The 12,937-nt window shown below is 45.9% G+C and overlaps 1 protein-coding gene across 2 annotated transcripts in view; it reads right to left on the reverse strand.

Moving 5' to 3' along the window:
• CCDC50 (coiled-coil domain containing 50) overlaps positions 1-12,937 on the reverse strand; it is a 172,987-nt gene that overhangs the window by 91,834 nt on the left and 68,216 nt on the right. The window contains exons 6-8 of one of the 2 annotated variants that reach the window (XM_085635868.1): positions 12,079-12,840; positions 10,718-10,833; positions 6,730-6,774 (exon numbers count right to left, since the gene is read on the reverse strand). In XM_085635868.1, coding sequence (XP_085491994.1) covers positions 6,730-6,774; positions 10,718-10,833; positions 12,079-12,840 — 923 coding nt within the window. The remainder of the gene's footprint in view (positions 1-6,729; positions 6,775-10,717; positions 10,834-12,078; positions 12,841-12,937) is intronic. The other variant, XM_085635870.1, reaches the window with a different exon arrangement.

Genomic DNA, 12,937 nt, shown 5'->3' on the forward strand with positions numbered 1-12,937 from the left:
GGTGCCAAGATGAACAGGCCATGGATCGAGAAATGCCATCTTTTAGGGCACCCACTGGAAGCCATCATCAGTACTGCCACAAGGGCGCCTTACTGCCCTGGCTTAGGCAGAGCTTCACATGACAAAAAAAAACAACAACAAAAAAAAACCGAACAAGTGCAAAGAGAAAGTGAAAGGAAAGAGAAAAAGATAAGAGACGAGAGAGAGGAACAGGCAGAAGAAAGACAGATGCGCGAGAGGAGTGAAAATGAAGCTGACGAGGAGGGAGTGGGAGAAGGGAGGGGTTAGGGGAGGTGAGGGGATTCACACTCTGTAAGGCTTAATGAGCCATTACAAAAAGCCAGATGGCCTGTGCACGTTCACGCTCACATGCACGCAAGCTTTAGGCCAGCAAAAGCCTCTCTGGTAGCACTTTTAAAACCCGCTTACTAAAGGTCTCGCCTGAGCTAGCGCATGCGCTAGCTCAGGCGAGCCCTAATGAATGTGTTCTTGTGTAATGTAGCGCTCCAATACCTTAGGGCCGAGTTTGCGCTATACAAAGCTGCACACAAAAAAGTGACACTATCCGGCATGTTGGAATTTGGACTGAGACAAGCAAGTCAGTTCCAGTGACCAAGATAGGACGAACAGCAGCGTAAAACACATTCGGGACTAAGACAATTAACTCTTCTGGAAACATTGTTTTTAAACACACTTTTTCTTCGCTCTGTAGAGTAGTTAATTTGACTTTCGTGCGAAACTTTAGTATTCAAATTCATAACCTTTTATGAATGCTTTAATTAGTTCTCACTTACAAATCCCTCCCCACTACACTTTGTATTAGTAGTCTTGTTTTAATGTGTAAATTAATGGTTACATTAAGTCCACGAAGCAGTACAAAAAATGGTTGCGGTACGGTGGTAATAAACTCGAATTTACTTTGGGGTAGGTATAAATGCCTGAATACTTGTTTGGTATTACATTTGTTCGAAATAACCCCCCCCCCCCCCCCCTCAATATATATTCACTGGCGTACGACATCCATGCTAAAGAGTTTTCTCTGGTGGGCTACTTAGAATATACGGAGGGAAACTGCTTTATCATTCTGTCCGGTCTTTGGGTTTCACCTCAAAAACACTGATCAGTACGTGTTTGTACAGAGGTTCCTTAAGGACTCCCAATCTTTACAGTCGCGCTTGCCCTTCATATTATTTACATCACTAGTCAATCGAAATCTATGGCGCTGTAAATCCAAGGGTGACCCATCGGTCCTAGGTGTACAGAGATTACCATAACTAATAGTAACACTGCATCGACTGTAAGGGGTGGAGGGCGCCTGTAGCTGTTGATGGAGGCAGAATGTGACGGGACTGGCGAGCGGTGATGTGAGAAATGGTGGATCTGGCAGGTGTTGGCAGCAGTGTGTGGTGGTCATGCATAGTGGCGTAGGTGAACACTTATTGTAGTGGAGAGTAATGATGGTGGTGACCTGAACACTAGACACCCCCAACGCACGCCACGGGCCAAGCCCTAAAAAGATCGGACTGTAACAATTCCCACAAGTTTGGCGGGTTAGGCTCACATTTGTAATTGAAGAAACGATTCCTTTAACAAACAGCAGTCTCTTTATGCACGGGTCTGCTCAAGAGACTGCAAAGCAATATATTTGGTCTATTGATAACCAACCCCGTAAGTTATAAAATAAACGGTTGCATACGTGTAATTATGGACAGGGTGGAAGAACGCCCGGATGTCCATGAGAGAGAGAGAGCAAACGTCAGCTGTGTATGTAGTACAAAGGCCATGTGTGCCTTCAATAAGGTTTTAATTTGTCACTGTTCTTAGTTTGGAAAGTACAAGGATGTGTCAGGACTCTTAAAATATAAAATACAGCGCAAAAAGAGCCACTCCAGACATGCCGTCCAAAACCCCAGGTGACCAAACAAATTACGTATAATTAACAAATGCAACATAAGATTTCATGCATTGTTTAAGTGCAACAGTAGTGTATTTCGTGTGTAAATATTGCAAACATATGTGCAGTCATGATCTTAAAGACCAGAAATAAAAAGTAAACAGTGATTGGTGTGTGGATGTTTTTCTACTCCATGGTGTGGAACCTGTGGCGTTTGGGGACCACATGGTATTTTACACCTGTGGGATCGGTATCAGCTGTCGCGAGTAGAGCCTGGACAGTTGTAACTTTAAACAAGCATTGGCATAGCCAATAGGTCTGGCCTTTGGGACCTTATAAGTTTTTAGATATGCAACAGTTGTAAACACTTATAATGTCCCAGAGGAGAAACCTATTGGCTATGCCAATGCTTGTTTCGAGTGCAGTGTCTACAGCCGGGCCAAAAAGTTGTTCTTGGTTGAATGGCTGACTGAGTATGGTAGTCTGGACCTCTTGCTTAAAGCCTGAAATGCGCAGCCAGGCATGTCGTCTAAGGAGTACACTGGTATTGATGGATCTAGAGGCAGTTTCTGCCGCGTCAAGTGCGCATTTAATTGACGTGTTTGAAATTAGCCTGCCCTCTTGTATGAGATCATTTGCTTGGGTTTTATATTGGTCAGGCAAATGTTGTAATAGGGTTTCCAGTTGGTCATAGTGGGCCCTATCATATCTAGCCAGCAGTGCTTGCGTGTTGGCTATGCACCAGTGATTGGCTGCCTGCGCAGCTACCCTTTTGCCAGAAGCGTCTAGTAATTTGGATTCTCTATCAGGGGGTGGCGCATCCCCAGAGGTTTGTGAGTTTGCGCGCTTTCTAGCATTGGAAACCACTAGAGAATCCAAAGGCAGCTCTCCCCTAATGTAAGCAGTGTCTTCAGGGGCAGGTCTATATTTTTTTAATCGATTCTAGGGTTAAGAATCCTGGCACGTACGAGATCATTAAACACTTCAGAGGCATGCTTAATGACTCCCTTGATCATTGGCAAGATTTGCACTGTCTTTTGGGACGGTTCGAATGTATCCAAATGGAAGTCCTCCTCTGCGGTGTCTGAGTGCATTGTGACGCCGTGGTAAACGACAGCCCTATTAAGTAATTGTCCAAAACCAAGATTATCGTCTGGGGGAGATTGTTTTGATGGGTATGGCTGGGGGCTTGGGAGGTCTGGTAGATCTGTTGGGACAGGGTACTCCCAATCATCTTGTGGTGGATCGTCTGGATCTGTAAACGGGTCATTTGGGTCACCTCCCACCCCTAGGTCATCACCATCATCATCTGGAGGTGGTGTATGTGATGGAGAAGTTACAGGCAGGGGTGGTGTAATAGATTTAGGGAGAGGAATTGGGTTAGAAGGACGTAGAGGAGAAGGAGGCATAGTTGATGTAGCAGAGTCCTTCACAGGCACTGGAGGGGCAGGTGCTGTGTGTAACTTCCTCTTCTTACATGGCACAGCTGTGACATGTCCCGTTTCAGGGTTAATATAAATCTTTTTCTGTCTAGGATCGACAGGATCTGGATGAAAAAGTTACTTTTCCTCGAGAACCGTTTTCGGTGCCGATTTTTTCGGTTCCGAGCGGGGCTGGTGTTGCGTTTTATGGTCTTTGGCCTTAGGAGGTATGGTAGAGTCCTTAGGCTTGTCTTTCGGTTCCGAGGATCTTGGTTTCGGAGCCGAAGCTGGATCTTTAGGCTTGGAAGTGTTCGAAGCCGGCTTATCCATGGACCTCGAGGTTTTCGGGGCCGATTTGTCTTTGGAGCTGGAAGGCGTCAGAACCGATTTCGGAGCCGAGTGTTCCTTTGGCTTCGGTGCCGAAGGCGCCGGCGGGACGATTACATGAGGTTTGCTCGGTCCCGAGCTACCGGAAGGCTTGTTTTTTTTCTTCAGAGCCAGGCCTGGAGGCGGGACTTCTGAAGTGTGTTTTTGATCGCGACTGGGGCCAACAGGCGAAGTCTTCACCAGTGCCTTCGGTTTTGGTGGTGGGGTTGGGGCAGGGGCAGTAGTACTCACTCGTTGACCAGGAGTGATGGGGTCGTCTTAGTGGTCTGCCTCTGACACGATTTAGAGATCTTCGGAATCTTCTTCAGGGACATTCGGGCCTTCGAAGATATCCTCTGGTTCTGGAGCTGATCTCTGTGCCATGATGTGACGTTGAGCCCTTAGATCTCGAATAGTCTTCTTCGATCGAAAGGAGGCACAGGCTGGACAGCTGGACTCATAGTGTTCAGGTGATAGGCACAAGTTGCAGACTTTGTAATGGTCACTGTGCGGGAACTTTACTCCACACTGGGGGCATTTCTTGAATGGCGTCCTTTCCATGAGCCGTAGGCCTTACGGTGTGGGTAGGTCCAGCGGCCCTCGTCGCCGACAGGAATCGAACCGATGAAAGGCGCGTTGAAGATGATCGATGTGAATCCGAAGAGTTTCTGGAAGTTTTGCGCGGCAAAGAAGTTTGAAATGAAGATTTTGAACTGGAGCGCAAAAGTTGCATCCGAACCCAATGGCGGAAAAAAACAATCTAAGGATGGAGTCGATGCCCATGTGCACTATCGTCCAAGGGAGGAGTCACCTATCTCGTGACTACAAAGACTTCTTCCAAGACAACAACAAGGTGCAAGTATCCGAGCCCACCACCAGATGGCGATCTAATGCAAGTGTGAGCTCTGCAGCTCATATGCCTCGAACACATGTCTTATCATGAGAGCACAGCACATGCTTCTCTCTTATGCAACACTCTCACGTCAGGAATCTCTTTTTTGCTCTTTTTGCATCTGATGCAGCAATAGTGTGGACACTGAAATTTTCAAGCCCAATACCACAACACTGCATTTGTTCTTGCACGCTTCCCCAACTGAAGAAGTTAATTCTGGTCCACTGATTATCCATCTCAAGACTGTGTGTTGGGACTCCGTCCAAGACAGACCAGCAAGAAGAGCATGCAGAGCAGGTGCAGCCGAAACGGTGGTACTCATGTTGAAGTGCGCCCAAGATGAAAGACGAGCTCTCTCCCTTGGGGCTGCTGAAAATGTATACGCCGGGAAGACATACCGTGAGTACCATGTTCATCTCAAACTAATGCAGTCGGGAGCCATAACATTATAATACCGTCTTGCACCTATATATAGAGTGCTATATATCGCCATGGTAAGGAGCTTTACTTTCAGAATAGTAAACCTACACTTTTAACGCTAGACTACTTTGACAATATTTAAGGCGTTAACATAAGGAAGTCAATATCATTGACTTCTATATTGGGATAAACAATTATTAATGGTTTAGTGAATCTCACTCATTTTTTTTTATCGCTTATGTCAGTGCAAAATGCCATTTGGTGAACCAACACTTTGGAAAAGTAAAGAACCTAGCATCTGCAGAAGAGCTTACCACCAAACATTCACCACGTTTCGTTAACTCCTGACAGCAGATGTGCTGCACATTTGCTATTTTGTTACTGAACCCCAAATCTCGTGAAATCACCAACAAATAACTAACATTTAACGGAGTACTCCTCTAGTCGCCGCAAGTGATCAGCAAAAAGTGAACCAACCTCCAGCTGCATGTGGGCATTCCAGTTGTCAAGTAAGGGTTCAGCCACTTCTAAAATGCCAACCTACGGCCAGGAGGAGTTGTGGGGCGGATGGTTAAATCCGCATCGAAGATCTGAGCAGGTTCTGGGGCATCAGAGCAGCTAAGCAGGACATTGCATTAGAAATGCCTAAAAAGGGAATTTATGGACCAATGAATTGTGTAGAGTCAGAAGGGCTGAGAGGCGAGTTTGCAAGTGTTTGTCTCTCCATTTGTAAGGTGAGCATCGAAGATGAGCCCTTCTGTGGATATTGTAAACATACAATCAATCATCGATAAATAGTTACATTTCCAGGACTCTCAACTAAACCCAGTTGTTGCGCTCTGAATGGACAGTAGGTGGTAAACCCAAAATTCCACACACGTTTTAATTTTTGAGAGAGGAATTCTTTTTCCTTGTGCTCTAAATTACTTTCGACCAAACATTACCCATTAACCACATTACAAATGCAAACTGATCGCCGTTAAAATGTAGTCCTACAAAGTACCTACTAATCAGACGCCAGTGCTACAAAAAACAAACCAAATGAATAAATATTACTCAAAGCAAAGTTCGAGAGTGGGTTACAATAAGTTAAATGTCACTGCATATCAATGGATGTACATTCATTGCACCAAGATACCCAGGGAAGTCTATCTCTAGTCTGCAAGATCCACCTCTAAAGTGACTGCTCCAATGGCCGGATGACTGTCTATCCATCCTTGGGATATTAGCAGAATCCTACAAAGGGAACTTCCCATTACATCAATGTTCTAAGACTGAGCAGTGGGAGGTGAGGGAAGCTGGAGAGAATAAACACCCACTGACAGCTGGAGGAGAGGTTTGGCCTTGCATGTGAAAGAGACTGCAAAAAGAGACAAAGTAGAGGCCACCAAAAAGTTAATCGTACATATGTTCGATCTTACAAAGTAATCAACTGTGCTCTGGTCCACTAGCAAGCATTTAGTACGAAATATGTCACATGTGGAAGCTCAGATTGTTTATAGGGAGTGATTTATGGTCTAGGTTTTCACAAGGAACAAACTACTTGACAAAGAGGCAGGTCTTTGGCAGGATCTTTCAAAGGAAGAGTTTACAAATGGATAAAGATGCAGGTGGAGAGATACTGGTGACAATTAAAGACACAATTCAACTTAAGCATCCAATATGAAAAAATGCTGAATCGAATACACATTGGGACAGCCATATCTGACCCCGCAAGCTGCTGAAAACGCACTCACCTCGTCTTGTGCAACCTGAGCTGCTCGTTCATCTTCCAGAGAAGCCTGCAACGAAAGGAAAGCAACATTACAACTCAACACACACCGCCACAGATAGACAGAGACAGACACAAATACAGCCAAATGTGACGAAGTATCTGGAGAGCTCCACAAACACGGAGTCTCACAGAATGAGAGGAAGCACTGCTGGGAGTGATACATATGAGGAGAATGGTGCAACTTCAAATGCCAGCCATCTTCACTAAGTGGTCTTCAATTTCTGCAAAGAATTAGACTCCACAAACCTTTTTGGTGGGAAAGCAAAGTTTGCTCTTGAATGCATGGAAACCACTGCAGCACTGTCAAACGAGAAAAGCATCAAAGCAATTTACATTCTCCTCGCGAAGGGAGGGCTACGCAGGAGTAAGGAACCCGTACACAACACACCCCATATTAAAGCTGCTGAAATAACATCAATGTACTTCTCTATAGCACACACTGTATATGATGGCAATATCATCCGTGTTACACTGTGCATCTGTCGGCCCATGTTTAAAAACTGTAACCTCACTGCTCGGACATCACCCATCTCATGGGAACCACAACTGTACCCTGAGCGAACACCCAGTGCCTAGAGAAAAGCGAAGCATGACTCAACAGTAGCAGCCAGGACAAGGCGTGCATGAAGTTACCAGGGAGAAATGCTGCCTACGTTCACTGGACATAAAGTTCCACGAGGTTGGTGCAGCACAAGAGGCAGGCCACTCTTCTAATCACTGCCAATGCATCAAAGGGTCTCCTATTCTCAATGGATGCAACCCTCGCACAGGCAACCATCACCGGGTCTACGACCCCATGCAGCCCCTCTACCCACCTTTGCTCCCTACATTGCAGTCATTAGTAAAAACACCTCACTATAAGCATGAAAGGATGAACACACCGTTACTCGCATTGGAAGTTAAAAATGGAGTGTAGCAAACATACAAAATTGGCTATTCCATACCGCACCAAGCGCTCTTGCCTTGCCAACCTGTAAACGGAGCACAAGCAAACCTCAGCAGAAGGCATCACATGCACAACATAGGCACCAAACTAACGTACAATGGTGCACTCAATAAACTGCTCATCAACTCTGCAAGGAGCACCTGCCCCTGGCTTACAGTGAAACTGTGACCCTGAAAGAACATGGGGAGACAAAGGCGTATGACTAAGATCTCACTCAGACTCAGACCGGGAATGCAGTGAGCATCATCATTAAAAGTACAAATAAAAGTGAAAAGGGTTTTAAAGGGTCGCTACCACATTGAAGTCCCTGCTATGAGTGGCCTCTTAATTCTCATCAGGCCGATCACAGCGGTTATTGGCTGCATCGGAATAACGAGACTTGTGGGAACACAGCGACCTCTTTACTTTCCACAGAGATATTGTCTGTGCAAAACAGCAGAAATCTCATTGTGAAAGTCCAGGGGTAAAATGGAAATTGTGAAACGACACGGCTGATCTGGTGGAGTTGCTGGAATATAGCGTCTTAGAGGCTCGATTGTTGATGGGCAGTTTGGGCAAGGGAGGGATTTCCCAACTGTATCGCTGTGTGGTCAACAACGCCCCCAAGGGCTGGACTTAATCCGATGGAGAACGGAGGGCTGGGTTGGAGACGGGGATACTATGGAGTGGCAGACGGCCTGTACGAGTCCCAGGGAACTCGCTATTTCCGCCCGCCTTAGACTAATGAACTTACATTCTTTACGCCACACATACATGACACCTGGTTGACTATGGTATGCTGGCCTTCGGCCAGACCCCCAATTGCCCCGGGCGGTCCGCCTGGGACCTAGACTTCCTTCATATTGTAAGGAGCTGCCTGTTGATTAATCACTACTGGTCCTCGACCATGCATACGCTTTCCAGGGTCCTGGGCGCGGCCATCACACTCACCCCCAAGATAGCCCTTTTGGGGCTTTTAGAGGACCCGAGGGGCTCAAGAGGTGACCGACTCTTGGTGGCTACATTGGTGGCCAAGAAGGATATTGCAAAGCATCAGAAATTGCTCAGACCTCCGGGCTGCAGTTCTGGAGATCTGGTATGGACTGGTGCGCCCAACACGAGGAGCCAATTTACACTGCCAGGGGCTGTCCTCCGAAATTCACCAAGGTCGGAGGCAAATGGAGGGATTACTACGGCTTTTCCTCCGTGTCAGAGACGGTACTTGTAGCGGATTCTGTTCCTCGGTGATTGGTGGTGGGGTGGGGAGTGATCTGAATGCAACACTTTGTTATATGCATTTGCTTTTTCAAAACAAATAATATTGGTTTATAAAAAAAGAATCAATTTGAAAATCGATTCCATAATTACCAGTTCGCTCTGTGGCCCCAACTCCTAGTAGGGCAGATGTTCCCCACTCACTGATGTTCCAGTACCTCTCGTATTAGTAACTCTGCCGGTAGAGAAATACCAGACCCTGGTACAGGTCACTTGCAATGAGAGCCTCTGTCTTTTTGCACAACATATTTACCAGCCAAACAGTTCAGGCTGTGCTATGCACCGGCAGAAATGCTCAAAAGTGCTTGAGAGAAAGAATACAAAGCGGAAGAACTATTCACGTGGAGAATTGTTTATGTCTCAAATAACTCCACACCCCAGGATTAACAGGGATGTGGCGGCCCAACACAAGATCAGACCTCTGGGTGCAATGATGAGTTCCAAGTTCAATAGTCCATGTAACTTGTAAAACGTTTGGGGGGGAAAATGTAAACTATTACCGGTTTTTAGGGGCTGAGTGGTAGATTCAAAAAGAAGCTGAATTTAGTTATTTATCATAAATACCCCCCAAGTCTAGCTCTAATCTGTTCATTTAACCTATGCTAAGAAGATGAAGAAGATGTCTACTTCATAACTCTTATAATCCTCAAATGCCAATCACCTCTTACCCCATGCTGTTAACCACCCTGAGACTAATGCAAACACTATTGCTTACTCATCCCAATTCCCTAACCTTCACTGCCACATTAGTTCTATCCCTAAACTAGTTCATGCCATAGCCTTAAAAGCACCCTGCTGCCACTGCTACAAACCTTTACCAGTTACCATGCTGTATGTAGAGCTGTAGTTTTACGCTAACCATTTAACCCTACTTGTGTACCCTAACTGTTAACATCAGGTTATTTATTTAGGTTTGTATTCCCCTCAGATTTAGTTTACTTTTTAAAAATTGTTTTATTCCAAACGGTTTGCATTCATACCAGTGAATATGGACCCCTCTCAGGGAGAGCCGACACATGCAAACCATATTAAAAGCCAAACCAAATCAGCCAACACCAAACACCTCAAATGTGACCATCAAAGATGGAAGAACCCATAAGAAGGAGGAGCCACCTTGCAAAGGGAAATGCAAGAGTTCTACAACGCACAAGCAATACTCAAATCCAAAGTGTGCAGATTTTAGATAATTGCTATAATTCACATGAAAAAAACAGGAATTAAAATCTTTAGTCCACTCTACTATAAAGCTAGCATAGAAAACGTATTTTGCGGAGACCGCTGTGAAGCGCACTCGCACCCTAAAGTCTCCCCATCAATAACCGGTAAATAAACCAAAGAAGAATGCAGTCTGGCGGAGTCAGGTGACAGGGGAGATCAGGGTTACGTAGGAGTAACATCCTGCGCACAAAATCTACTTCACACATGATGGGGAACAAAACTGAAGGGAGGGTAACGTGCAAAGAAAGCCAGGCAGAAATGGACTGATCAGGAGCGCTCTTCAGAACTTTGTTTGAACTGCTTAAGGAAAGATTTAAGGTCTTGACAAATAAGATACACCTTTCACCACCATCTCAGACCAGAGGTGCCAAAGATGGAGGACTAATCCTAACTTAGCACTGAAATCGTCCAATAAGAGTAATGGTAACGTTATTGTATGAAATGTGATTTTAACAAGTGTAACTTTGCTAGAATATGGAGCTTATTTAAATGGTATTTTGCCACAAATGACTCCATGCCAGCTTTTGGTCACCCTTAGCTCTTCCTCTTGTAGCCGCCGAGCGATCGCCGCATCATCCAGTTGTGGGTTCTGGACTTCCACCCGAGGCTTGCTGTAAGCCACATCTCGTGTGCCTCTCGACCTCATGCCTGGAAAAGTCAAACAGGAGCAATGAGCAATGTGGGTCCAGAGGTATTAAATAAAGATCAGCCCAGAAACTGTGTGCCCAGGGCCATCAAAAGATCAGCCCAGAAACTGTGTGCCCAGGGCCATCAAAGGATCAGCCCAGAAACTGTGTGCCCAGGGCCATCAAAGGATCAGCCCAGAAACTGTGCCTAGGGCCATCAAAAGATCAGCCCAGAAACTGTGCCTAGGGCCATCAAAAGATCAGCCCAGAAACTGTGTGCCCAGGGCCATCAAAAGGATCAGCCCAGAAACTGTGTGCCCAGGGCCATCAATGGATCAGCCCAGAAACTGTGCGTCCAGGGCCATCAAAATATTAGCCCAGAACTGTATTCAGACACAGTTTCTGGGCTCCTCACAGCACCCAAACATGAACCACAGATGTGCCGCTGGAGAGGCCCTCATTACCAAGTATACAACAGAATACCTCCAAGAGCTGATACAAGGGCAGAAGGCGAGTGAGAGACGTCACCACAGATACTAGCGACACCCATAACCCAGAAATGACAAAATAGAAAGTGAAGCTGACACTTTTACATTAAAGAAGGAAATGGTGGATTTGCGATACCAAGCTTTTCATCCTAGAACAAGACATTAAGAAAAGAACTTACAATTAGAAGATTAAATCCACGTTTCTACAGTGATTCAGACTGCATACGACTGAACATGAGAAAAAGGTACATTACTATGCACAGTTTAGTAATGTGGTGCACAAACGGCATTTCCAAATCATTCCTATATAATTAATGAGCCAAAGGAATGTTGTCATTTGTAGGAAAATCAGATAGAAAATTAATTAGGGAAGGTGACAGAGGGGACGAAGTGAAGTAACATTGCTGTTTTATGGCAAGATGAGTTAAAGACAAATATTCAAACTTTCTAGCTTAATAGTTAGTATATGATCTGCAGGTCAAAAAATATACACAATTGCTCATTGATTGTTCAAACGCCCAAGAGCCCAAACCACAGTAAAGAGCAGATGGAAGCAGAGGTCAACCAGCAAGCACCCTAGAGCAAGACAACCGATGCAGCTTGAGATATAGGCAGGATGAAGAGTGATTCTCTAAACACCAAGCAGGTACAGTAACCACAGCCAGAAGGGAAAAAAGAGAAGTGCTGAAAGATTTCTGGCAGAGCGATGGCCAGAAGAATCACTTGGCAGCTAATCGAAACCTTTCGTCCCAAGAGCAGAGTCTTCTGTGAAGATTTACCTGGATCCTTATGGCGGCCTGCATCCCTGTCCTTGTAGGGAGAGGGGCTCCTTCTCCGATCTCCAGTTCGCTTGGGGTCCAAGTGGTCAACTCTCTTATGATCCCTTTTATTTACCACCCTCAAGTCATTGTATTCCTCATAGTCTGCAACTCTTTCGGGAGACCGCCCCGCGGTTCGAGTACACCGGTCTCTTTTGTGGAGAGCGTCTTCCGAGGGAGCATGCGCTCTATGGTGACCTGCGTCCCTAGCAGCGTCTCTTCCGTTATAGGGTGATGGGCTCCTTTTTCCATGGCCTTTTCGATTGGGTTCCACGTGGTCAACTCTCTTATGGTCTCTTCTAGTTCTTTCTTTTAGGTCATAGTATTCATCGTCATATGGAACCCCTGAAGGAGAAAGTTCCTGGTGCCTAGGGGACTTATGGCCCGCAGAAAGATGGTCATCCCCACAAACCGGCTCTCTGGGACTGCGACTCGTGACAGCCTCTCTACTGGTCTTGGGGCCAGGAGGTCTTGGAGGCCTCTCTTTATTGGGGGATGACCTGTCTGGACCTCTATGAAACTGACCATCACGCTCTACAGCATCATCAGAATGCTTTCTTAAATGATCAGAGACAACATGTCCGTGTTCAGGGACATTACTGGAGCTCACAGGCGGGGAACGCTTCCTCTCGTCCCTTGACCTTCCAGCTGGCTCCCCACTTCTGGTCCGGTGAGGACGATGATGATCAGATTGGTGTTCCTCGTTCCTGCCTCTTGAGTGGGCTGAGGAATGAGGGGCAGAGAGGACATGATAAACAGGCATGCGGGTTAGTACGTTTGGCAATGAACAAACACAAGCACACTGAATGGAGCTATGACA

The sequence above is a fragment of the Triturus cristatus genome, chromosome 11 (assembly GCF_964204655.1).
Source record: "Triturus cristatus chromosome 11, aTriCri1.1, whole genome shotgun sequence".
Taxonomy (NCBI): domain Eukaryota; kingdom Metazoa; phylum Chordata; class Amphibia; order Caudata; family Salamandridae; genus Triturus; species Triturus cristatus.